This window comes from Acipenser ruthenus, chromosome 12 (genome assembly GCF_902713425.1).
Source record: "Acipenser ruthenus chromosome 12, fAciRut3.2 maternal haplotype, whole genome shotgun sequence".
NCBI classification, from domain to species: Eukaryota; Metazoa; Chordata; class Actinopteri; order Acipenseriformes; family Acipenseridae; genus Acipenser; species Acipenser ruthenus.
In genome coordinates, this window is record NC_081200.1 from 25,451,075 (window position 1) to 25,477,326 (window position 26,252).

General features: G+C 39.5%; 1 protein-coding gene across 1 annotated transcript in view; it reads left to right on the top strand.

The window, feature by feature from the left end:
- The window catches only part of LOC117416621 (neuronal growth regulator 1-like), a 317,626-nt gene that overhangs the window by 127,468 nt on the left and 163,906 nt on the right, over positions 1-26,252 (top strand). The window contains exon 2 of the mRNA XM_034924603.2: positions 6,414-6,652. Within this exon, the coding sequence (XP_034780494.2) occupies positions 6,414-6,652 (239 nt within the window). The remainder of the gene's footprint in view (positions 1-6,413; positions 6,653-26,252) is intronic.

Genomic DNA, 26,252 nt, shown 5'->3' on the forward strand with positions numbered 1-26,252 from the left:
TCTGCTAAGGAATGTCTTGGAAAGCAACTTGGCTTTTTGAAAGTAGCTTTTCAATTCAAAAGTTCATCTGTCTACATGAATAGAAGAAAGACATTAAATAAATCTACTGTTTTGCTATGGTAAAGAAAAAATACAGTGCTGGGAGATGGTGCTTTAAGCTCATTTCCAGTACAGTCACTTCAAGTCATTACTAGATATAGTATTCTTTGCCTCAAGAGAAATGCTTTCAAAATACATTTATATCTTTTCATAGCCTAGTGTTAATATTAGCTTATAGTATGCAATACTGCAGCAAACCCTGTTTGCAGAACCAAATATTTAAGATGCTCTGGCTCATCCTATGGTATTGTAACGTGTAAGTAAAGAAAGCAATCCAGGCAGGCATTCTGGTCTCAAAGGCACGATTTGTTATACACGAACGAGCAGTTCAACAAAATAAACGCAATATCGAACACAGGATAAATGAAGGGTTTAACAAACAGGCACGTTGCACACACAAAGCGAACAGCTTCTGCGTGTTTGAATAGGTAATAACAAAAACAGACTCTCTCTCTCCCACACTCCAACCAGCCCCTCCCTCTGCCAGGCTTAATATACCCCTCCCATTTCACGCCATTGTGCGCGTTTCCCCAATCACAGGCATGCAGTCCCATGCAGTTACACAGCCCCTCCTTTAGTCCTCCTCGTCCCCGAGGGGGCAAAGAAAGTCCCCAAAACGTGCAGAGCCCCAGGGTTGACAGTTCCCTCGGGCTGAGGGCTGAGTCTGGCCGGTGAAGGGCTCTCAGGGAAGGGAGAGCCGGGCACTTCAGGGTCAGTGAGGTCACTGTTCCGCCCTCTGTATGGGGTGTCAGTCCCGGTGCAGCACCACTTACCGTCCCCTGTGTGGCAGCTGCACTCGTTCCAAAATGTGGCAGGGTCCGAGCCAAGCACCCCGTGTCGACCAGGGCAGTGCAGGGGACCCCCTCAATACGGATAGGGACATGGCAGGAGTCCCCTACCGTGGTTCTCCCCACCACAACAGCTGGTCCCTAGCAGTTGTGGCGTGCTGTCAGCTACTTCTGGGAGGAGTGAGCCCCACTGCTATACTGTCGGGCTCCCCTGGCTGGCAGTGGCGGTAGCAGCGACACTGTATAGGGTGATGTGGCACTGTCAGCTACTTCTGGGGGAGTGGAACCCCACTCCCCCGGCTGTACAGTGGTTGGTTGCTGACAGGTGTTGTGAATTATGTATACAATTTATTTAAATATAAATTAGTCTCTAGGTGCCTTGTTTAAGAACGTCCAAATGTTAATAACTGAAATATACCATAATAGTTTGGTGGGATCATGTAGAACTCGGATTACCTTAGACAATAACCGACCTTCACACGTGTTAGAAATATAAAACAATAGTTTATTTAAGAATAAAAAGGGTGTGCACAACTAATTTAATATTACAGAAAGGACAGGCTGTTGGTTAAGAGATATGCGTCAAGTGTACAGTTAATTGATTCCATAGTCAAACGATTTCAACAGCCATAACATCATTAGCATACATGGTTTATATACTAATATTAAATATGGCTCATCACATAAAGTGTCTACTTTGCATTATTATTTACAGTACCCGTTTCTAGTTGTAATCGATCATGTCAATATGCACGAGAATTAATTCCACTTCCCTTTCAGAACAGAATACAACATTCCAGTACCAAATTTAGCAAATTAGTTTTACCGTGTTAATTTAGTTTAGACATGATGTACCAAACTAATAATATGTTATCAACCTCAGTTGATTATATATTCAAATTCAGAAATGGGGCAATGATCAAATTCTCTGCATTTACAAGGCAACTCCTTTGAGTTGCACATTTTAACAAACAAAATACATTTCTTACACACTCTAAAACAGGAAGTTATATTCTATTCCTAGAACAGTTTGTCTTCTAACTTGATAGCATTTACTACAGTTACTTTCTCAAGTCATAAAGTATTTAATATTAGATATGTTGAATACTTATCAATTTCCATATAAAGAAGTCAATCAGTGTTGATGAACACTGCAGCTCTTTGGATCTGAAGCTCCAATGAAGACGGTACTTTGCTGTACACATTGTATTGCGTAGGCTCACAATAAACAAATAGTTATTTTCAAATGGAGATCAGGTTGTTGATCTCCAAGTCTTGCAGCATTATAGTTGTTGTTGGCAGTTTTCTAACTGGAAATAGTTTCGTTGATCAGACGTAACTCAGTTCAGAAAATGCGTTGGTTAAGCTCGCTGCCAATTGGAGGGCTTTCTCTCCCTCAGTCCAACCCCCCCCAACTGTGCAATTAATTCAAATTGAGCAATAAAAGCATCCCAATCAGCCTTACCGTTGAACTTGGGTGGCTTTATATGGGTCATTCCACTGTTGTTGTGGCTTTGCCATGCAGTACCAAGCCCCTCCCTGTCCCTTACTGACATCATCGCTGCTGTTCCGCTTCCCTCGTCTTCATAGCGCTGCCCCACCGTATCAGGCCTCTCTCTGCCACTCAATGACATCACCACCGCTGCTTCCATCTCTCCTCGCAGGGCGCTACCTCCCGGTCGCTCTGCGCTGTTTTCGGCCCTTGTGGTGTCCATCCCCGACTCGCTCCCGACCCTCAGCTCAGTGACAAGCTCCTCCAGCCTCTCCAAGAGACTACTCACACCTAGCTGCTTCGAAACTGCTGTCTCTGCCCTTTCCTTCTTGACCTTCCACGACATGCGATCCATAATACTCACTTCTGTACACCAGTGTAATGTGTAAGTAAAGAACGCAATCCAGGCAGGTATTCTGGTCTCAGAGGCATGGTTTATTATACACGAACGAGCAGTTCAACAAAATAAACGCAATAACGAACATAGGATAAATAAAGGGTTTAACAAACGGCAGGTAGCACACACAAAGCGAACAGTCTCTGCGTGTCTGACTCGGTAATCACAAAATCACTCTCTCTCTCGCACACTCCAACCAGCCCCTCCCTCTGCCAGGCTTAATATACCCCTCCCATTTCGCACCATTGTGCGCACTTTCCCAATCACAGGCATGCAATCCCATTGTCTGCCTCATCGTTACAGTATGTTTTGCTCTGTTTTGTCCATTAAATAGAATTAAGATAGAGCTTCAAGAAAACTGTGTCAAAACCATGCTGCAGATATAATTATGGCTTCCTCGTGAAGTGCCTAAATGAGTTTGGATAAAAGGATTAGCGCCTACTTTGCCTAATGATTGCCATACTGTAATTAACTGTGATATTTAATCATCCAGAATTCATAGAAGGTTCTCATGATCTTCCTGCTGATTTTTGTTCTGCATAATTATGGATGTTTAGAAAATCGGTGAAGCTTGTGAACAGTGGGGTAGCAAAACTATAAAATCTGATAATGAACAAAGGTGCAAAGAAAGAATATCCTCTTCAAAGATCAAATACATACAACATAAAATAATCCTTTCGTGGTAACATGCAGAAGTAAAAACAATTAAATCTTTAATTCAGTTCCCAGAGATACGTCTGCAAGTTCAATATATCCATCCGTCGTGTAACAGAATTATTTGAATATTAGAATAGCCCAGATTCTCAGAGGTATTTTCTCCAAATCATCATTAGCATATTTTTTAGATAGTAACATGTTACCAAACCAGTAATAACAACTCAGAGTATTGATGACAATTTGGAGTAAATAGCTTTGATAATCCAGCGCCGCGTATTTCTTATTGTTTTTATATTTAAAAACATTGTGAGGATGCGTGACTGATCAGCAATTATTTAACTAGCTGACAGTCACGCATCCTTACTAAACTCGTGCAGACTGTGGCCGGGGGGTAATAAGATAATTAACAGCTAGTTAACCCCTCGGCCAGAGTATAAGAACCTGCAGCTGTCCGTGCTGCGAGGTTGAGTGTACAGAGGAGAGTATAGGGAGCGGAGAGAGCGAGGCGAATAAGAGAAACAACTGCTAAGTATCTGCTTATTTGTTTTTTTCTATTTGTTTGGCCAACGTGCCCTTTTGTTTTGTTGTGTTTTGTTTAAATCTTTTGGTTTATTGATTTAATAAAATCAGCTGAACGCCGTTGCGTTCAGTTTCACCCGCCCATCCACTGTTTTGGTTCAGTTACTTCCTAGTCCGTGACGTCACCACACCTCACCACTGCAAGCCATCCTGCCACAAGCTCATATTAGTCTTCCATTTTAATGTTGTGCTGATATTCTGTACGCATGTTATATATGCTTATGAACATATAATACACTGATGAAGGCTATATTTGCATCCTGAGCCATTTGAAAAAAAGGCATAATAGCACAGTAGTGATGTAAAAATGTCATAATTCTTCTAGAGGAAAATATACTTGAACTTTGACCCATTCGACTCCTCAACAAAATGAGAATACGTTAAAAGAAAAAATAAAATGATGTAAAGCTGGTACATTCGTATCTCATAGAAACTGGAGAGGAACGGGAAATAATAGCCATTCCTGTCAATGATTTTCATAATTTCAATCACTCGACAAATGCCACAATTCGTGTTTTTTAGGCACTTTTAACAAATCTGTCTGTGTGAAGATTTACAATCATCCTTCACCAACGGGAGCAGCAACCGAGTGGCACAAACTCTGACAGCGACTTAAAAAAAAAAAAAAAAGCATACCCCATTGAAACACATTTTCCTTAAAAATACATTATTTTTTGCAGTTCATTATCTACCCAATTTAATTCACCGTTCCTGAATTATCAAAAATAAAATTATATTTAAGATTCTTTAATATTGACTTAATGTACGTTATTATTCATTAAATTAACTTGCAATTTGAACCTTAGCACCAGTTTATTGTCTTTTTTATTACAGATACTAATATCCATGTATTATAAGAAAAAAATAAATAGATAGGCTTTAGTGAGTAAAAGGAAAATAATTCCATCTTGGGAATTATTTTCCTTTTACTCACTGAAGCCCATCTATTATTCTCTATGTATATGGGTAATTTTCTTACTGTGTAATACATATTACTTTGTTTAAACTACACTTGTGTTGATAAAAGCACTTTCATCTCATTTTGGGATTGTAAAATCACACATTTTAAAACCAGCACCCCAATTATTTCATAGTTGCCAGAATATATAAAAAAAATAATCCACAGCAGGTGCCAAAGGAGACAGACCCATTCCTAGCTAAGCTTCCAGGTTTTGTGATCTTTTGCCTATTTTAGTCTCCTGCTCCCTTCTGGGGTACAAAGCAGTCTTTCAGTTGCCAAGCAAGTGTTCGGGTTGGCTTCAGAGAGATTCAGAGCGGAAAGAGAAGCCAGCAGGAATAGTGATTGGACACATCACGCAGCTGTTGTGTGATACTGTACTGTGTGTGGTGATGAGAGTTTCCTCTGCTAGAGTGATTATCTAGTTATACCCTTGACCACTCTACTCTCTCATTGTGCCCAAAGCCACATGTCTCTTCGGGGCAAATTAAGTCAGTGATGGAAAAGCCGTCGTCATCTCCTGTTTGTGTGACTGACATTTCTTTGGCTCAGCAGGCACACATTTTGGCACATGTCGTCTAGATGATTTCCTCCTTGGATATGTTGCCTGAATCCATGCCCTGGATGTGGTGACAACTTTTCAACAATGGAAGGAGAGCCAATATAAACTTCTTTACACTATTCACACTCAGCATCAGCCATTTCTTGTTACATATGGGTTATGTGGCATGAGAAGCTATTAAAAGAAATATTCTTTAGCATTACTGTGTTGTATGTTGTTTTTGAAGGTATACAAGCAAAGTTTGCATTTTACTACTGACACGCTTATCCTGAGGCTATTGAGGTATAAAATGAAAATAGTACACTTTTATGAGGCATAAAACATCTCTTTCAATAAAGTATTATTACCTTAATGGTCTACAGGTGGTTACAGTGTGTGCCCTTTTGTTTATTGGCCTACTGTGTATTTTTAAAGCAATGCAAGTATTTGTGTAGGCTTTTGCTTTTGTCTTTTGTTATATACAATATATTGCCCTGCATATATTTGAAAACAAATCTCAGAAGCTTTCTTTTTTTTTTAAATGACATAACAGGCACAGAAAAAAATCTTAAAGTGAACTGACTAGTATGAATTACCATAACATATTTATACTTTTTTATTTATATTTGCTTGACTTGTAAGAAGCTACGAGGTTGAGCCACTCCTTGATTATTAAAGCATTTTACAGCACCAGTGAATACCCTTGGATTTGGGTAATCCTTGGATAACCATGGATAGGGGTTTGATAAAATCAAGGAGGATACTCTAATAAAATGTGGTGGCTTGTCCAGTAGGGTTATATTGACCTGCAAGTCAAGTAAACCAATGTTCTGGCTAGTGCCTTCATCAGTGTAGTACTTACTATCTTCACAAAGTCTGATTGATATTCTTTATTTTCACAGGTGCTACCTTTCAGATGGTGTCTCAAAGGGTGCTTGGCTGAATCGGTCCAGTATCATTTTTGCCGGGGATGATAAGTGGTCAGTGGACCCTCGCGTATCAATTGTATCGAGTATTGGCAGTAAACGAGAGTACAGCCTGCAGATACAGAACGTGGATGTTCCTGATGATGGCCAATACACATGTTCAGTACAAACCCAGTACAATCCAAGAACAATGCAGGTGCATTTAACAGTACAAGGTATGTATTTATTTATTTAACCTGAAAATAATAAGAGCTCTTTATACATTGCTGGAAAACTGTCTGTGTTATTTAGTTATTAAAAGGATATGTAAGATGTTTGAATCAGTTTTAATTTTTTTTTTTTTCGTTTTTAGCATGCATGTTTAGCAGGTGGTTTTGTAACAGGGCGAAGGCTAGGTGTGAACTAGCGACCATGCACACCGCAAGAGTGCATCTTAGACACTATGCAAAAAAAACAGGCTTGTCTGCATTCATGTTTCAGAGCTTTTAACCTCATCTCATCACATCGACTGGGGTCAGTCTCTGTAACGGGAGTGCAAAACATGAAACTGCCTGTTACACTCTTCCCTTTATAACCATAGCGGTATATGAGATCCGAGTCACGGCACCAGTGTTACAGAGCAGAAGCTGGGCACGATCCAGCGACCACTCATGTTGTAAGAGCGCATCTTAACCACATAGCAAATAAGCCATGCTCGACAGGGATCGGAATCAGTAATGGCAGTGCATCACACATACTGCAGAAACTGCCTCTGCATGAGTCATTTTGGAGGACAGATTTTCACCTCCAGCTCCCCTGAAGGAATTAGAAGTGTTAATCATTGAGGAATATATCCTTCCAGAACGATTAAAACACCAGTGTTCTGGTCGTTGTTTCTAATTATTGGTCTTAGAGCTGCATATCTAATCCTCTAACCCAGTTTTTTGGCATGCTCCAGCAGTATTATACAAAATGTTCAGTATGTGTTAACCAGTTGGGACATTCTTATATATCCCCTTATGTTATTGTAGCAGGGAAATGGAAGAGACGTAATGATTTTCCAGGTCTTGTACATTAATTTTTTGGACAAATCATTTCTCATCCATCAGCAAAGGGAAGGTTAAAGCTTTCTGTAATGGGAATTTAGAGGAGAATCTGAGACGTGTATAAAAATGCAAGAAAAAAGAAGCTTCCTTAGGGATGGTACAGCTACAAGCTCCTCCAATTACTCTAGAACTCTCTTTTACACATGACTAAATACATACTACTGGATAACAATGTTTGAGTCCCTTTGATTTACACAATGCATTTAGATGCAAAACTGTGTGGGTTATTGAGGGGAACATTGAGGTTGGAAAATGGTGTAATTAAAACTCAAAATATTTGAAGGGGTTTTATGAACCAGTATATGCTCAGAACTAGGAGTGTTCATGAACTCACTTGTACTCGTTGTTGTCTTTAAGAAGCATTTATCAGCAGTTATTCAATACATCCATTCATTGAAATGTTGATTTCAAAACAAGAAAAGTACCAATTAATATCAATTGACTGCTGTGTTTTAAAAGCCGATTGGAAGATTTTTTTCCTCTCATCTGGGGAGCTGACATTTTTACCGTTGTACGGGAGTGTTGTCTGTAAACTGTCAAAAGTGGAAGGCACCGATTGAGCAGCTGCCCCAGTGCACTAAGTCCATACTGCAATAAAATGTGGAATCTTTTAAAGGGTAATGTTTTATTTACAACATATCAAAATATGATCATTAACTGTATGAGTGCCTCGATGATCCAAACAGCCCCATCAAGTCATACAGAATGAAATATCGAATGAAATATCCGAATCCGCCAGCTTTTTATCTTAACCTAGGAGCAGTCCTTCCAATGACGGTGGATGTGGAACCAGCAGGTATTCACCCTCTGCTGGTGGAGGTGGGAGGGGAAATCAGTCCTCCCACGGCGGCTGAGGCGGAACCAGCAGGTATTCACCCTCTGCTGGTGGAGGTGGGAGGGGCAAGCAATCCTCCCACGGCGGCTGAGGCGGAACCAGCAGGAATTCACCCTCTGCTGGTGGAGGTGGGAGGGACAAGCAGTCCTCCCACGGCGGTTGAGGCAGAACCAGCAGGCATTCACCCTCTGCTGGTGGAGCTGGGAGGGGCAGGCAGTCCTCCCACTGTGGTGGAGACAGAGACAGCTCCTGCTGCTCTGCTTCTGGCAGTGGAGACAGAGGCAGCTCCTGCTGCTCTGCTCCTAGTGGTGGAGATGTTGGAGACAGAGGCAGCTCCTGCTGTTCTGCTCCTAGCGGTGGTGGCGGCGGAGACAGAGGCAGCTCCTGCTGCTCTGCTCCTGGTGCTGGAGACAGTGGCAAGGGCTCCTCACCCTCTGGCGTTGGAGATGTCTGCGCTGGGACCTCTCCCTCTAGCACGGGAGACGGCAGCAATGGCTCCTCTCCCTCTGGCGCGGGAGAAGGCAGCGATGGCTCCTCTCCCTCTGGCGCGGGAGAAGGCAGCGATGGGGCTTTTCCCGATGGAGCTGGAGATAGCGGGAGCCCTGCCATATCTGCAGCCAGGTAGCGGATTACCATGTCCGCAACCTCCGGAAGGGACACTGGGCAGTGTTGCTTTTCCCAGGCTTCCCATCGCTCTCCATCTCTGGCCCACAGGAGGTTGATCACATCGGGGAAGGCCTCATCAGCATTCCTCTCAGGCTCCACCAGCCAGCCCCAGATTCCCTCAGAGAGTGCTTTTGTCGGCCTCTGAGCCATCGGGATCTCTCCCCCTGACGCCGGACGCTCAAGCTCCTCCATCTCCTGCCATGTGTGGCTCTGGCTGAGTGGACGATACCTGACACAGGAAACACCACCCTTCCTCATCCAGACAAGCCAAGCAAACATCCGGTGTGGTAGAAACGCGTCAGGACCTGCGACCGGCCCCGCGCTGCTGTTGATGCGCCTCCTGCTGCTGTTGCTGCTTTCTCCTGCCGCTTCTTCCCATTTTTTATTTATTTATTTTTTTCCTTCCCAATCACAAAAAACAAACAAAAAAAACTCCCTTTACTGTTCCTGGTTCGGCTCCTGGAGGCGTTGTTTGTCCCACGCAGGACACCATATGTGGCAGGATGGCTCGCAGTGGTGAAGTGTGGTGACGTCACGGACCAGGAAGTAACTGAATCACAACAATGCATGGGCGGGTGAAACTGAACGCAACAGCGTTCAGCTGATTTTATTAATAAAGAAAACAAATGATTTGAACAAAGCAACAAAACAAAAGGGCACGAGGGCCAAACGAATCAGACACACAAACAAGTAAGTGTCATGCTGGCTAATCCAGCACGTTTTAGCAATTGTTATTTCTGTCTCCTCTCTATCTCCCCGTACCTCCTCTCTGCACCCAACCCTGCAGCACGGACAGCTGCAGGTTCTTATACTCTGGCCGAGGGGTTAACTAGCTGTTAATTATCTTATTACCCCTCGGCCACAGTCAACACGCGTTTGGTAAGGATGCATGACTGTCAGCTAGTTAAATAATCAGTAGCTGATCAGTCATGCATCCTCGCGGGGTTTTTAAATTATAAATATAAAAAACAATAACAAAAGACGCGGCGCTTTTATCCGCGCCGCAAACAAAAATACAAATAATAATAAATAGGGTCGGGACACTCCACCACAATACCCCAATGGAAATGTATAATTTCTAGACATTTCTCAAAAACAAAATTATAGGAAAAATCTTTTGCAGCAAAAGTTTTGCTTTTGTGGATGAGGAAAAAAAGTTACAAGAAATAGATGTCTACAGTTATTTATTTCAGCATTTGTTTTTGCAAAACAGCATTTGAATGATGGATAAGGTTTTGTGGAGTGATGAAACACAAAACGAGCTATTTAGTCACTCTTATAGTCATTACATTTGGAGAAAGTCTGGTGAGACGTATACAGAAAAGAACACCATACTTACTGTCAAGCATGGAGGTGGTAATATCCTTCTATGGGGCTGTTTTTCCTCTAATGGCACTGGAAATTTAGTTCCAAAACATGGTAAAATGGATTCCATAGCATGCCAAAAGATATTGGCCAATTATCTGACACCCTCCGCGACAAAACTTGGTTTAAAGCGCAACTGAACGTTCTAACACGACAACGATCCAAAGCACACATCAAAATCTACAGAATGGTTAAAGAAGAATAAAATCAAGGTTCTGGAATGGCCTAGTCAAAGTCCCGCTCTAAATCCGATTGAGGATCTTTGGTATGAGTTGAAGAAAGCTGTGCACAAGAGAAGTCCTCGGAATTTGAATTAACTGGAACAATTTTGCGTTGAAGAATGGTCAAAAATCACTAAAGAATCATACCAAAAGCTAATTGACAAATAGCCTAATTGTTTAAAAGAGGTTATTATTGCTAAATGTACCTCAACTAGATATTAATTTAATTCTCCTTGTCAGGGTATGAATACTTTTGAATTAGCATTTTTGGAGTTTTGCAAAAAAAGTTGCTTAAACAAATCATTGAAGATATCTATTTCTTGTAACCTTTTTTCCTCAGCCACAAAAGCAAAACTTTTGCTAAAAATATTTTTTCTAAAATTCTTTGTTTTCGAGAAATTTCTAGAAATTATAAATTTCCATTCGTGTATGTAAACTTTTGACTACAACTGTATATAAAAGTATATACAGCGGTATGCACATTTATTAGAACACACCATTGCTTCTGTTTTGATTAGTTGTGCATATGAAATCAAACCACTGTAACTGACAATCTTGGAAAATTGTCAAAATAGGCACATTAGTGATTATCTAACTTAAATGATTACTTTATAGTAAGAGAAAAGGAACACATAGCCACAAATGGTAAAATGCACGGGACTTTTTAAAAGTTGTTTAAGATGCCTAAATAAACTACAAAGTGGTCTAAGAGTTTTACACGAGTGCCTATTGTTTCTGTATCACAGATTACTGACCGAAAATTGAAATTTAAATACATAACATGTAGAACTGCATTTTTCTGTAAATAACAAAGATAGTACTTTCTGTATGACAATGAACAGCATTGCAAAAAATATGACAGGTTACTGGATAACACAGGTGTGAAGATAACCTAGTTTTAGCATAGCTTAATATAGAAGTACACAAACTGTCAACTAGAAAAAAATGTTTTGGGTTCAGATGTAAGATGTACAAACATTATGAAATTTAAGAGTATTTTAAAATAAAAAATGATATCCCTTGCATCAGTGTAACTGCTCCAATGTGTCATATCCAATAATGTATTTCTTTATTTCTTGTAGATTTTGTTCCCTCATTTAGGGTTGCTATAATGCTGTGTGGATGTCTGCCTCTAGTTTGAAATATCAGTTCAGACTGCAATGTGAACAAGGGGCTCATGGGACAGATGTTGTAGGCCTTGAGCCACTAACAAAATGGTGAAATGTATCATTAGTGAATGTACAATGTATGACTGCACACATGTATTTGCTTTGCGGTGTCAATTAGTTTAACAACATGCAATGATATAACTAGGCAACTGCAGATATGGGTTTTAGAGAAACCCAGTTGCTAAGACACAATCTTGGTATTGGCATTGTAACTCTCATATAAATTTGGATTAAAGTGTTAGTCATGTAGCAGCTAAATCAAACCACTGTAACTGAAAATTGTAAATAGACAAATTAGTGATTGTCAAACTTTATTGATGACTTTAATAGGCCACACATGCAATGAATTTAAAATAGTAAGAGAAAAGGAAAACATAAACAAGTAACAGCATTTTTTATTTTTATTATTATTATTATTATTATTGTTTATTTCTTAGCAGACACCCTTATCCAGGGCGACTTATAATTGTTACAAGGTATCACATTATTTTTACATACAATTACATTATTTTTTACACATTATTTTTTACATACAATTACCCATTCGTACAGTTGGGTTTTTACTGGAGAAATCTAGGTAAAGTACCTTGCTCAAGGGTACAGCAGCAGTGTCCCCACCTGTGATTTTACCCACGACCCTCCGGTCAAGAGTCCAGAGCCCTAACCACTACTCCACACTGCTGCCCTAATGCAAAACTTTTGGCCATAGCTGTAGATGCTCTTATTGAAGTTTACTACAGTACCGGTATACCATAAAACATTATAGCACTGATAAATAAATGTCCTGTTTTCATGGCCCAAAAATCTACTGTTTCATGAGGATCTTGTACTGCCTTATAATATTTATATTATCTTTAGGCAGTGTTATCCACTATAATTGGAAACTGTATGTAAAATCAATGTTTAATATCTATAGTACATTATAATATAAACATGACTATAAATACTAAATCAAGTCTTATTTTTCATTGACAATGACAGATTAAAGGGCAGTGACCTCCAATTCCCAAACATTAAGGACCCTAGAACGAAGCTGAACCCATACTTACAAAATAGATTAAAATAAATATATTAATTTCCATTATGAAAACAAAACAAAGAGCACTTGACAAGCTTTCAAAGTACTAATTGACATTATACAATACATTATCACTGTCTGTGCAGAGGGGGGTATTTGACACAGTTAATATGTAAATGCCTGAATGCCTTTCCATTTTGTGAAAAAGTGCTGGGTAGGGCTGTATAGCATGTCTGTCTCTCAAATGCCATGTTCTATATTTTTCCGGAATGTCAAGTACTAAAGCATGCCGATCTGATCAGACTCTAAATAACCAGTTTTTGTCTGATGCAAAATGGACTGACAGCCAGCAAGCACTGGTAGATAAAGGGTAAAAATATTTTAGTGGAAGATTTACTGCACAGTTAGTATCTTATGAAGAGTTATGTGAGCTGTCTTTATCAGAGACGGCCTTACCTTTTGTCAGCCAAAATAGAAAGAAATATAAATGCACAGTGCACTGTACAATTATAACAAAACACAATTGCATTTTATGCAGTGGTTTCCTAGTCTAAAGCAAACTTTTCAAGTGTAATCTAGTGATTGAATAAAAGTTACAATTGGGATAATATTACATTACCAGTGTGGAGAAAACCAAACAATGCAATACAATAGATTTTGAAACAAATATTGCACTGTGGCCTTGATGTGGTCAGATAGTTTTAACTGCTCTCAGTCGAACTCGCTCTTACTTATACCTTACTGTATTCTTTATTTTGCTCTTACTTGAATTTGATCTTATTGTACTTTCAAAACTGCTCTTACCTGTATTATGATATTCTGTAATGTGATATTTTATAATGCGATACTTTGTACTGTGATATTTTGTAACAATTGTAAGTCGCCTGGATAAGGGTGTCTGCTAATTAATAAATAAATAAATAAATAAATAAATAATATTCACAGTACTGATACGCAACTATGGTGGAGTTTCCATGCATGTTTTTTTTTAGCTTGAGACATTTGTTTGAATGTCATGTGGAAAGTGCTTTTTTGGGTTTCCATTCACTCCATTTATTTTATCAAGTAAACCGGGCTTGTCATCCAACGTCATGCAAATGAATGGGAAAGTAGGGAGTCGATATGTAAATTAGCTATGCATAAAGTACATGTGCTGTTTTTAAAGATTACTAGTGAAATTTTGTGAAAATGTGGTTTCCATGTGCAGAGGACTGGTACACGAGTGAATCTAAGCTGCTGTAATAAAGCAAAATACCTTGTGCCTGGTTGGTTAATAATGTGCTTTACTGCTCTTACCCACATTGTTTTTCAAATGTCATTAGTGGGGTGTCATGTCGTTACTAGTGAATACTGTTTCAACTAAATTATATTACGACTCATTAATTAAAAATGAACTCGGAGGTATAAAATGAAAGAGAAGATTCTGAAGGAAGGAGACACCTGCCCATGAGGCAGCGATCAAAATCGCATCATGGACCTCTTCAGCAATGCTGACATCCGGTTCTGTAACGTCCGGGGTGACCCCCGTGCAGACCGGGTCAGCTCCGGGGGCCGGCATTATTGGCTGAGCCGGGGCCAGAGCAAGGGCTTGAGCCTGCTGCCAGGCAAGGAGCTCAGCCGTGCTAGCAGGGGACGTCGTGCAGGACGTGAAAGTGTGGAATTTAGCCATGCTTGATGTCTGCACAGCCCCAAGAGCATTGTTTAACACCGGAGGGTGTAGGCCTGTGTATTGAAGCACTCAGGCACCAAAGGTGCAGAACCACCGAGGACACCGAGTGAAATAGAATACAGTACTGGTGCACCGAAGAATCGGGACACCGAGTGCAGGTGTTATGGACATGCTGGGGCGCTAAGCACCGAGGCATGGAGCGTCTAAGCACCGAGGGCACAGAAGCACCGAGAGGCGCCTAGCCTTAACCTTAACTGCAAAGGCAGTAATATGAAAAAAATATAGGTTTACACACACAGCAATTCAGCTATGGGAGAAACACAGTCACCACGGCAGGTGGGTGAGCTGTAAATTTGTATTATTATTGTTATTACCAAGTGCGTCAAGTGGGCGGGCTGGGTCCCATTGGAGGAATCACACTTTTTTATTTTATTTTTGTTTAACTGCAAGGAAGCAATAGAAAAAACATGCACACACAAAATAGCAAAGCTGTGATGGTAAAATAGCAGTCACCATGGCAACGCGGGTAACTGATTTTTTTTATTTTTATTTTTTACCAGCACGCCAAGTAGGCGGGCTGAAACATGCCGGCCGGTGCAACTCAACAGCGGGGCGTAGCAGAGCTGGGTCCTGGTGGAGAAATTACGCTTTTTTTTTTTTTTTAAATTGCAAGGCAGTAAAAGAAAACAACACATACACGCACACACCAGCAATGCTGTGAGGGTAAATAGAACAGACACCATGGCAACGTGGGTAAACTGAATTTTTAAGCGCACTGAGAGGGCTGGCCAAAACAATCCAGCGGAGTCAACTCCACAGCAGGGGTGCGGCAGAGCGGGGGTCCAACGGAGGATCACGCGTCTCTTTCTTTTTTTTTTTTTTTAATTGCAATAGCAGAGGAAAACACAAAACCGCGAGTGTTGTAAGATTACAAAAGCAGACTACAATCACAAAGCGATGTAGGCTGTTGAAAAGAAAAAGAGTAAACACAGTGCAGTTTTGCAGCGTTTGTAGCTGCATTCGCAGAAGTTTCTAATTCCAGGGAAGTGGCAAGCCAGCTTCCAGCAATCAAATTGCAGGGGAACTCGAGAGAGAGAGAGAGAGAGAGAGAGAGAGAGAGAGAGAGAGAGAGAGAGAGAGAGAGAGAGAGAGAGAGATGTTTCACACAGGCTCGATCCCAGCAACTGCAGTCACACAACCGGGGCAGCACGTAGCCTACAGCAGAGTGGAACACCGTCAACAGACAGAGTGCATCAAGGCACCGTGTGCACCGAGTACCAGGTCTGCCGAATGCCGAGGGCGTTATGCACACCGAGGCACTAGCACTGTGTGCGTTAGGTGTCGTGCTCACGGGGTACACTGAGCACCGTGTGCGCTGAGTACCGCATGCACTACGTGTACCATGCAGCATCGTATGCACATGCACCGAGCGCTGTGCGACTGAGGCACCGAAGTACCGTGCGCACCGAGTGCACTGAGCACTGTGAGCACCGGGCACCGCGTGCACTGTGTGCAATGAGCACCGTGCGCACCGAGGTACTAGGGGCTAAGTGTGCACCGATGTGCAGAAGCACCGGGAGCAGCTATGCAGCGGTGCCTACCCTAACCGTGTGTGGTCACACACCTTGTCAGCGCATAGCGTGCACCAGGGAGACACAAGGGCCAAAGTCGCGCGGGCGAGCTGAGAACAAAAAACAGCAAAAACAATTGGTGTAGAATACACTGTTGTTGTTTGTTGTTATGTATGCCCGACACAGCCGGCAAGGTCTACTCTACAGCGGGGTGTATGTAAACACACGGCCCGGTGGAGGAATACACGGCTGGTTGACTGTTGTTGTATATAACAACTGCACTGCAGCTAATCCACAGCAGGGTTGTGCAGTCTGGTATACAGACAGGAGGACTCGCAGCAACAATCAAAACAAACAAGGCCCAGTCCAGCTGCCCAGACGGCGGCTGGTGGAATCACTCGACAACGGGGATGCGGCAAGGCTTAGCCCTGGTGGAGGAACTGTGTTCTCCGAAGAGTGTAGACTAGAGAAGACGCACACATGCACTCCTTTAAATCAATACTGGACAGGCAGTCACTCACACATGACAGACAGTAAGGAAAGGCAGTCTGCAACGCAAGCAAGCAGACTGCTAAAAAAAGGAGGAAAGTAAAAGAGGCTTCAATTTTGGAGCCACTGATTCCAGGAAAGCTGCAAGCCAGCTTTCAGCATAAATGCAGGGGAACTGCAGTCGACTCAGATAAGCTCTTTTTCACAAAACGCTCAGTTCAACACAGAGGTCTTACCTTACCGTCTTGAGAGGCAAAAAGAGAAATGGCTTCCGTGGAATGACGGTTTTAACTCCTCGGTAGGCGGGAACGAGGATGTCAACCAGGAAGGGGCCTATCGGCAGCTCTGGTATAGAGAGCTCAGTGAATACCTACCAATAGGCAGGCATATCCCATATGTAATGTTTTGGTGGTTGTCTTTCAATTGAAAGGGAACTGACCAACAGGTATTGCAGATCACCATGGCTGAAAACTGGTGGAGACATTATATATATTTCCCTTTCATTCAGGCAATACAGCATATAGGGGATCAGGTGATGCTGCGTATACTACCCTGGCTTAGAAACCCTACCCGTCCATACGGCTGACAGCTGCTGAGGAAGCATTCAACACCATGTTTGGGCAAATACAGGTAGTGGGCACTTGAAAGGGATACTGATGAAACATACTGAATTGCAGCATTAGTTTGTTTCCAAAATTGCTACTGCCTGGTGTATCCTGCACAAACTCGAGTCAACAACAAAATGAGGTGTTCAGGAATCATGGCTGCCTGTGAGACAGACGGGGAAGGTTACCAGTGTTGCCAAGTCTCCCAAGAAACAAAAGCCCAAAACAAGTGCAACCGTATGGGTGTTATGCAAATTCCAACCTGCAACTCTCTAAAAACAAGCCCAAATTCCGCTTATTATAAGCAGACTTGGCAACTGTGAAGGTTACCTCAGCCGCCAGTTTCAATTGGACAGCAACGATCTGAGGAGGCTCGTCTGTCAGAGATTCTCTCCTTTCTTTTACGTTGTGTTGGATTTACTGTTGTGTTAAACATTTAAGCAGCTCACTTGTTCTTCATGTTTAACTTTAGCGTAGTTTTTATAGCAAGGGTATTCTCAAACAGCTGTTTTAATACTATAACAAGGGCATAACGCAGCTCATGGTAAGTGGTTTTATACAGAACTGTAAACCCACAAGAGATATACAACATGACAGGCCAGACACAGCAAAAAACAATAATAAAAAAAAGCCGTCCGTATTATCATTAAGGTGAACGACACCAAACCATAAAACTGCCCATCAGCCACTTACTTTCTTGGAATCCACAGTAACAACTGACCCTTGCAATATTTATAGTGATGTCACTAAGGGTAAACAAGCTCATTCACATTTGCACGTGAAATGCGGGTTTCCAAGCGAAACTGGGCATGGATTTTCTTGTGTTTTTTGTCATTTATACAAGTAAATGAGATTTACCCTATCCCTCTCTTTGGCCGTTTTTTTTCAGCCACACAAACCTGATTTACACAAGTAATTCTCCCAAACGTGCACGCACATCGTCATTTCATGTGTAAATTGCCCCACATGGAAACCCCATAACTGATACGTCAATGTACTATTAGTGTGTATTAGTTCCTACCTAGGTATATCAAAATATGAAGATGTTGCACGTGTGCTACCATTGCCCTTTAGTACAGAACCACTACCACTGTTGTGCCACTGCATTTCAATTGCAGATCATTATAAGATTTAATTATTGGAAAGACTCTGTTAATGTGTACATTACAGGATGATAGCTGATGAAATTGAGGACTCCGTGTCTGGCTTGTCCATCTAGTCACCAGCCTATCCTTATTAGTGCAGTAGAGTACAAGCCAATGTACAAAAAATGTATTTTTTAGCATGACAGGAATGTATGGTAGTGTGCAAATGTATTATAACACCTCGAGATGTGTCATTTATATCCTTTATATACAATGGTATAGTCCTAAATCTTAAAGTACTGGAATGCCAATTAAAATATAGATTTTTTTAAAATAAATTATACAAATTCACGTTTTAATTGTACATTGAGCATGTGACTTAGGCTACTCCCCTAGTCAGTGTTGCCAGATTTGACTTATTTTGAAAGCATCTCGTGGGTAAATCTTGTCTTTGGTGGTTTGGTTATTTTTGAGCTATTTTTATCATGCATGTTGTTCTCTATTGCTTTTGATTAGGTCATCACTAGCGCAGAACTTCAATCACCACGATGCCCTGAAGTTTTAGTATATCACGTCCTGGCCCCGTGGTTTTTCTGGAGCTATGCATATAATTACGCATCACACAAACGCTGTTATTTTTTATTCATCACCAATTTAAGAACTGTATCAGTACAATGAATTGTTTTTAAATGTATTTTAAAGACTCTCTGCCGACAGTTCCGGGCAATTTAATTTCACACTACATTCTGAATATCTTTTTTTTTTTTTTTCCCTGGACCTACTGCATTTGATCTCATCAGATAAAAAAAACACAGCGGTTCTGATACTGTAAGTTGTTAAAAAAAAAAAAAAAACAAGCAAAGCAGATAAATAAATAAATAGTTTATAACATTATTTACCAGTTTTGTTTTGTTTTTTTTTTTGGGGGGGGGGGGGGTAATAGTAAATGAATACCGTAGCACTATTTATGCTTTTGTAATATATATTAAATCTTAAAAGCAAGGGCAGTCGTTCTTTCCAAACCCCGGGTCTCTGCACGGACCGAGATATAAAGCAGCTTTAAACCCGTGTTTATGGCCACAGTCATCATATATGCAGCAGCACTTTTGCTGTCTTCATCGTCATCATTTTTACAAAAAAGGTTATTCTTAAAGCAGTACTGTAGTTTATAATAGAAGTCTCGAATCTTCTCTTCCGGCGTGTTCCGGCTCAACTACACCACTGTTTACCTACCTGCATGAAAACCTTTTGGTCAATGACAGAAACAATATGCACTAAGCATCTTAAACAACTTCTAAAAAGTCTCAATCATTTTACCATTTGTGGCTATGTGTTCCTTTTCTCTAACTATTTTAAATTAATTGCATGTGGCCTATTAAAGTCATCAATTAAGTCAACAATCACTAATGTGCCTATTTTGAAAAGTTTTCAAATATTTTCAGTTAGTGATTTCATACACACAACAAATCAAAACTACAAAAGCAATGGGATGTTCTAATAAATATGCATACAAATGTATGTTTATTTTTTTACAGTACAATTTTTCTGGATTTACATTTAAAAATTGGTTTGCCAAGACTTGTTAGAAGCTAGTTTATATTAAAGGGTTTACTTCCCTGAATCATTTTTGTCCCATTGATTTTGTTGAGGAATTAAAATCATTTTTTTAACGGCTTCATAAGAAATTTAAGACACCAGACATGGCAGGTTAATTTCCTTATCACTGCCACGTTAGTATATGTAAAATTCAGCCGCCTTCGATTCAAAAAAGGTATTTTTAATTAAACCACAGCTGTTTTAAATAGTCCTCATTTTGGATATTATGGCCATATGTGGACCATAACACCTGCTTGTGAAATATGCTTTCATATAAAATGTTCCAGATTCAACACTCATCTGTCTCACAGTTGGAGTCTTTTGTATGGAGATGTTTTTGAATTGGAAGTGTCAAATGGTTTGTGGTTTTTAAAACAAATTATTCCACAAGACGGTTTTTGCACTTTTAAGATAAATGCTTTAATCCCATTGCAACATTTATCTTCCTTGGGTACTTACAATGTCAGCTTCACCAAATTATAATTTTGCATCTGCATTTTTTTCATTTAGGTTTATTGCTATACAAATGGTGCCCATGAGAAATGGTAGCTGGTAAGTGGTATGAAATTTAATTTAAAAGCTTTATTGCTTATGTATTGGGGCCGGGTAAGAAGGGCAAGTGATCCAACTATATTTAGTCTTTCTAAGAACAGGATCCCATGCCAAAGCAGGTAATATACTTATGGGGCATTTTTAAGCAATCTTTAATGGCAACAAGTCATTAAAGATTATATAGGGGCAGTTTACACGGTAAATAGGGTTCAATTTGTCCATTTCTCTTTTTACAAAGTTACTTAATGCTGAAAGACTTAAAATAGATTTGGGTTTGCAAATATATGTACTCAAGCATTTTGTTCCAGTTGTAATGGTTTTTATTTATTTATTATTATTTAATTTTACATTTTACACTGCGGTCTGGATTCAAACTACCAACCCCTGGCACCAAAGTCAGACACGCTACAGTTTCGCTAAAGGGGAACACCCCTAGCGGGATTTGTAGTCATGTCTTTTATGCACACATACAATGTGCCTATTCGGCCAGTAGGGGTCACTCATTACACAGTCAATACTGGAAATGACATTAGCTATAAACCATACATCTATTTTTTTTTCTTGTATTGTTTTAAGACTGAAATGTTGGGAATTTGTACATAACAATTCAGCAGTGCCCTCATCCTGTAATTGTATATAAGTTTGTTTTGAGACTGTCACAAGCCATTAAGCAAGCTTGGAGTTTAGTCAGGTCAAGTAATGCTTGACAAACATTGCCTTATAGCAGTGAACCATAAGCAGATGCAGTCACAATGGCAATCAAATTATATTAGAACCAACAAAAAGGGTGCCCTGTAGCAAACTCAGTCACCTGTTACTGGTTACAAATGAGCAAACTGAATTAACACTTGAACTAAGATCCATTTAAAACAGTGGTGGCCAATACACCAAGTATTGAGATCCATTTTGAACAGAAAATAGGAAGCACTTTTTTACACAGAGAATTGTGAGGGTCTGGAACCAACTCCCCAGTCATGTTGTTGAAGCTGACACCCTGGGATCCTTCAAGAAGCTGCTTGGTGAGATTCTGGGATCAATAAGCTACTAACAACCAAACGAGCAAGATGGGCCGAATGGCCTCCTCTCGTTTGTAAACTTTCTTATGTTTTTATTTGCCCCAAGATCCACCAAAAAACTCTTGAGATCCACTAGTGGATCGAGAGCCACATATTGACCACCACTGATTTAAAAAGAACAAGTACACTAAACATGCCCTTATGATATGGTCACAATATAACGTAGAAGAGTTTTAAAAAATATGCAAGCATTTTTTTTATTAATATAATTATTATATTTATAATTATTATATTTTGGAGAAGAATAATGGGGCTGGTTCCTTGGCTGCAGTGGCCTTGAAATTCAGTCAACAATTAGTATCCCGAAGCACAGTGGTAGCTGTCCAGAGGTTAGGCAAATCCTGTTTGTTACAATAAGGGGACCAGAGAAACACTGCACTGAGGCCCTGCTCCACTTTGCTACATAAATAAACATCCCTCTTTGATAGAATGATGTAAGCTATGTTTGAATTAAATTGACTTTTTTGTTGCATATTTTAAAACGTGACTGTGCTTTTCTATCATGTAGCTACAGTATGTATACTTAAAGACCACTGTGAATTGTCTCAAAAGGAATCTCCTTCCATATCTTCATATCTGTCGGAATTTGTCTAGAACTGTATTTACAAGGAAAGTTAGCACATTCACAACAGATTCTCACGGGCAGCACTGATTTTACAAAACCATTAACCTTAGAAGGGGCTTTACATGATACTAACCAGTTTTACAGCTCAGAGTATACTTTTGTTTGAGACATACTATAGTCACGTGTAAAGGAGGTAGATTTTTGTCTATAGCATCTTCATTTACTATAAGATCCTGCCGTTCTTTAGCTAGAACTTCCCCATAAATGGAAAGATATTTTATTTTGTGTCAATTTTTGTATTATTATTATTAAAAAATGTATTTATTTTGTGCAGATTGGTTTCGTAATAAACTATAAAAGGACATTCATACAATCTTAGTAAAACTAAATACAACATATTGACAAGAGTCTTTTTAAATGTTTGTCAAAATGTTTGTCTATCAAAATCAAAAGTTTCTTTTTGTATTAAAACAAAAAACCAGAGACTTTGATTTTACTTCGAGACTCCAATGGTAAAAATAACTATGTTGTTTATCATATACAAACCTCCTGATTCTTACTCACGTAAAGATGGAGACATTTCAGTTGAATAGAAGATTTAAGATACCCCATTTTCATGTACTGTCAAATTATTTTTCATTGTACTCAATTTGCAAATTAATGTTTACTAGGTGAAATAAGCTGCTACACTGTATTTTGCAAGATTATGGAGAACAATGCATCATTTTGATGCACAACATTTATTTATTCCATATAACCAAATAACTAGAATACTAGTACAACTAAGAATAGATGATTTTTTATTGTTGCTTCAACCCTCTAGATAATTCCTAATTACCACCGAAATCAGGAGCAGCCACTCAGTCTCATGAATCACACTTAAGGGTGACAGGCAATACCAGCAGGGTCAGTTTATCACCTACAAATTCAGCACGGAAAACCTCAACTGAATTAAACCATAGTGAAGTGATCAGCGATTGCTCTTGTTAGCCATTGGCAAATTTCACACAAGCCCCCCATTTCCTAGACTTCACAATAGTACCTTGTGTGTTCTGTGTACTGGTCTTTCATTGACAAACATTGACAGTAGAGTTAATAATGAGTTGTTCATTGTTGGTTACATTTCTGTTATCCTACATTTTCTCACATTTCGTTTTATGTAAAAAAAAAAAAACTGACAACACCCACTCATTATTAGTGTCCTTCACTTTAACTATATCATGCACAATGTAATTTGTAACAGTGCAGTTCACCTGGTCATTCTGTCATTGTATTTGAATGAATGCAAGATTGTTGTGTTCTGGCCTTTGGCAACAACTCCAGATCATGTTAGCCATCTAAATAACAATACAACAGTATTTTAAATAACGACAAACAAAACACTCATGGTTCACAATACAGGTTCTCTTTTTGGTCATGCAATTTAACCATTCACAAAGGAACAGATCACATCACTACGTCCCCTTAAATACTATCAACCATGACCCCTTGGTCAACAAGTACAGCCACGCCTCCAATCCACAGATGTCACATTGTTTCCCTTCCGGGTCGATGATTTAGTGTACCATAGTCCCGCCCCCTTTCTAGATGGCCGACGTCCACCTAACCCTGGGAATGGACTGTTGGGCCATCCGGTCCAGGGTGCTCTGTTCCCTTTACACAGCGCCCTCGCAGGTCGGGAGAGAGATCTAACACCAAGAATCATTCGATCTCTGTCACACTATATATAGTTATTATATACTCACTTGTATAATTAGGGAAGCATTAGCTAAAAAACATTTTGCGTGTATTTTCGACACAATTTAATTTCTCTTGTACTATATAAATATCTCTTGAGAATTACAGGTCCATTAGGAATATGATTTTGTTCACCCTGTTTTGCCTGAACAAATGAGATCTAATTAACATGCCTGTAAATACACATGCATTACATGTTCTGTAAATAAGAGATTATGAGACTACAGGTTTTATTTACAGTTTCTAATGTATGTACTTATGGTGCTGCATATGTATGTACAGGGGTTTAACACGAATGTAAACACCTGCCAAGGATTTAATTAAAGACACACTGACAATATACCTCTACGCTCCTTTATATGTGTGTAAGTCCTTTCATACATGTATGTTTTATACAATTGAGGGGAACCTTAAAGCAGTGGTAAAAGCACATATTCCATTGTATGCTTTTTATAATACCCGAATATTTAAGCAATGGGACACTGATTACTAGGCATTACCGTATGGTCGGGGTATTACGTGCGACAACATTATCAACAGTGGTATTTCACAGGTCAGGAATAGATCATTGGTGTCTCATGGGTTACATCATTGCTATGGCAAAATATAAGCATGTTAACCCCATGGTAAAATTCTACCACTGGCTCTTATCAATATAGCTGTCCTGGAGCAGATTGCCTCAGTACAGAACCATGGCCAGTGTGGATCATTTTTTTTCATTGGCTGCTTATTTGCAAAAAAAAAAAAATGCTAATAGACAGCAAAAAACGAATTAATGAAGTGGAATGTAGTGAAGTCTGTTTAATGATGAAAAATCTTTAAAGTTTGGTCAAGTTATAGATGAAAGCAATTATTTTTGTTGCAGTAAGTCAAGCTGACGTGTAAATATTTATTAAAACATTCTAATTAGGTGTATACAAATAGGGCCTAATTAGCCCAAACCGTAAATAGAAAAAAATAAGTGTTCACCAGTTACACATTACTTATGTGCACTACATATATGTAATGTATCCTTCAAGGGCAGTTAATCAAAACATAATGTATGTAATTTATGATTGGAGGAAATATTAACATTCATTTTTCATAGAGGTCTCTTATAATTACCATGTTCTGTTAATACTGTATTGGGAGTGACTGATGAGCAGAATGCAGCATAAATGTATTTAAAGAAATGCATCCTTTCAAATTGTAATAAGTAAACTATCAATTTTACCCTAATACTGTATTATTTGACCATATTGTATTCTCTATTATAAAAAAATGAATACATAATCTGCATGAATAATTTTTGGAAAAAAAATAGCACAATAACAGAATTCTTCTTGAATACTGGTACCTGCATTATTTTATGAGAGTGATATTGGCATTTTAATAGGAACGCAGACCAGATTGTTTCTTTATCTCAACAGCTGTAAAACCATCCACATTGTGTTTCATGATTAGGGCAGCAGTGTGGAGAAGTGGTTAGGGCTGTGGACTCTTGACTGGAGGGTCGTGGGTTCAATCCCTTGAGCAAAGTACCATTGCTCCAGTAAAAAGCCAACTGTATAAATGGGTAATTGTATGTTTAAAAAAAAGTGATATCTGTATAATGTGAAATAATGTGATACCTTGTAACAATTGTCGTCCTGGATAAGGACGTCTGCTAAGAAATAAATAATAATAATAATCTCTTCTCTACTTGTATGCGTTCAGATAATAATGAACACTGTTCCTGATGCTGTTCTTACCGTAATGGATTTGTCAAAAAACACAATAGGAAACAAAAAAAAGACTAATTGGCAATTTATAATTAACCTGCTACTTAATTAATGAAATGATGTCTAAAATGCCAAATTAAAATAATTTTATCTCGGTGTCAACCACTTGTGCTTTTAATCAACCAAATTCGTCCCCCCTGAAACAACCTATCGCATCACCATCTGTTCTAGATTATATGCAGTAGGCACAGGTACAGATTCTGTTTAACCAGCAGGTTTAGCTGTACAGCTCTGGCCAACAGTTTTGCAACCCCTAGAATTTTAGGATATATATATATAATGTCTCAATCCTAAAATTCTAGGGGTTGCAAAACTGTTTGACATATATATAAGGCGCTGCAAAACCTTTGGCCATAGCTGTAGCGATTAAAGTCCTCTACCCCTCATTGGAACCCATTTGCCACCACATATCACTCTTGTGGGTAGATGTGACATATACAAGCCCTAGTTTGGGGATTGCTATTTTTGTAAGTGGCCTACCAATTACATTTATACTGTACTTTACCATGTAGTAGGTGGAGGCAACATAGCTGAAAGGTCACTATGTCACATGATTTGTCAAGACCAGGAAACAAACAAAAAAACTACAAAACCACACAGATTTAGCAATAGCGAAAAAAAGAATACAAGTATGAAACTCAACCGATTATAACCATTAGAATGACTACATAAAAATATACAATCAACCCCACTTAATGGCACTTGTGTTAATGTCATTCTCTGCTTTTTATGAAATGTATATAATAGGAGT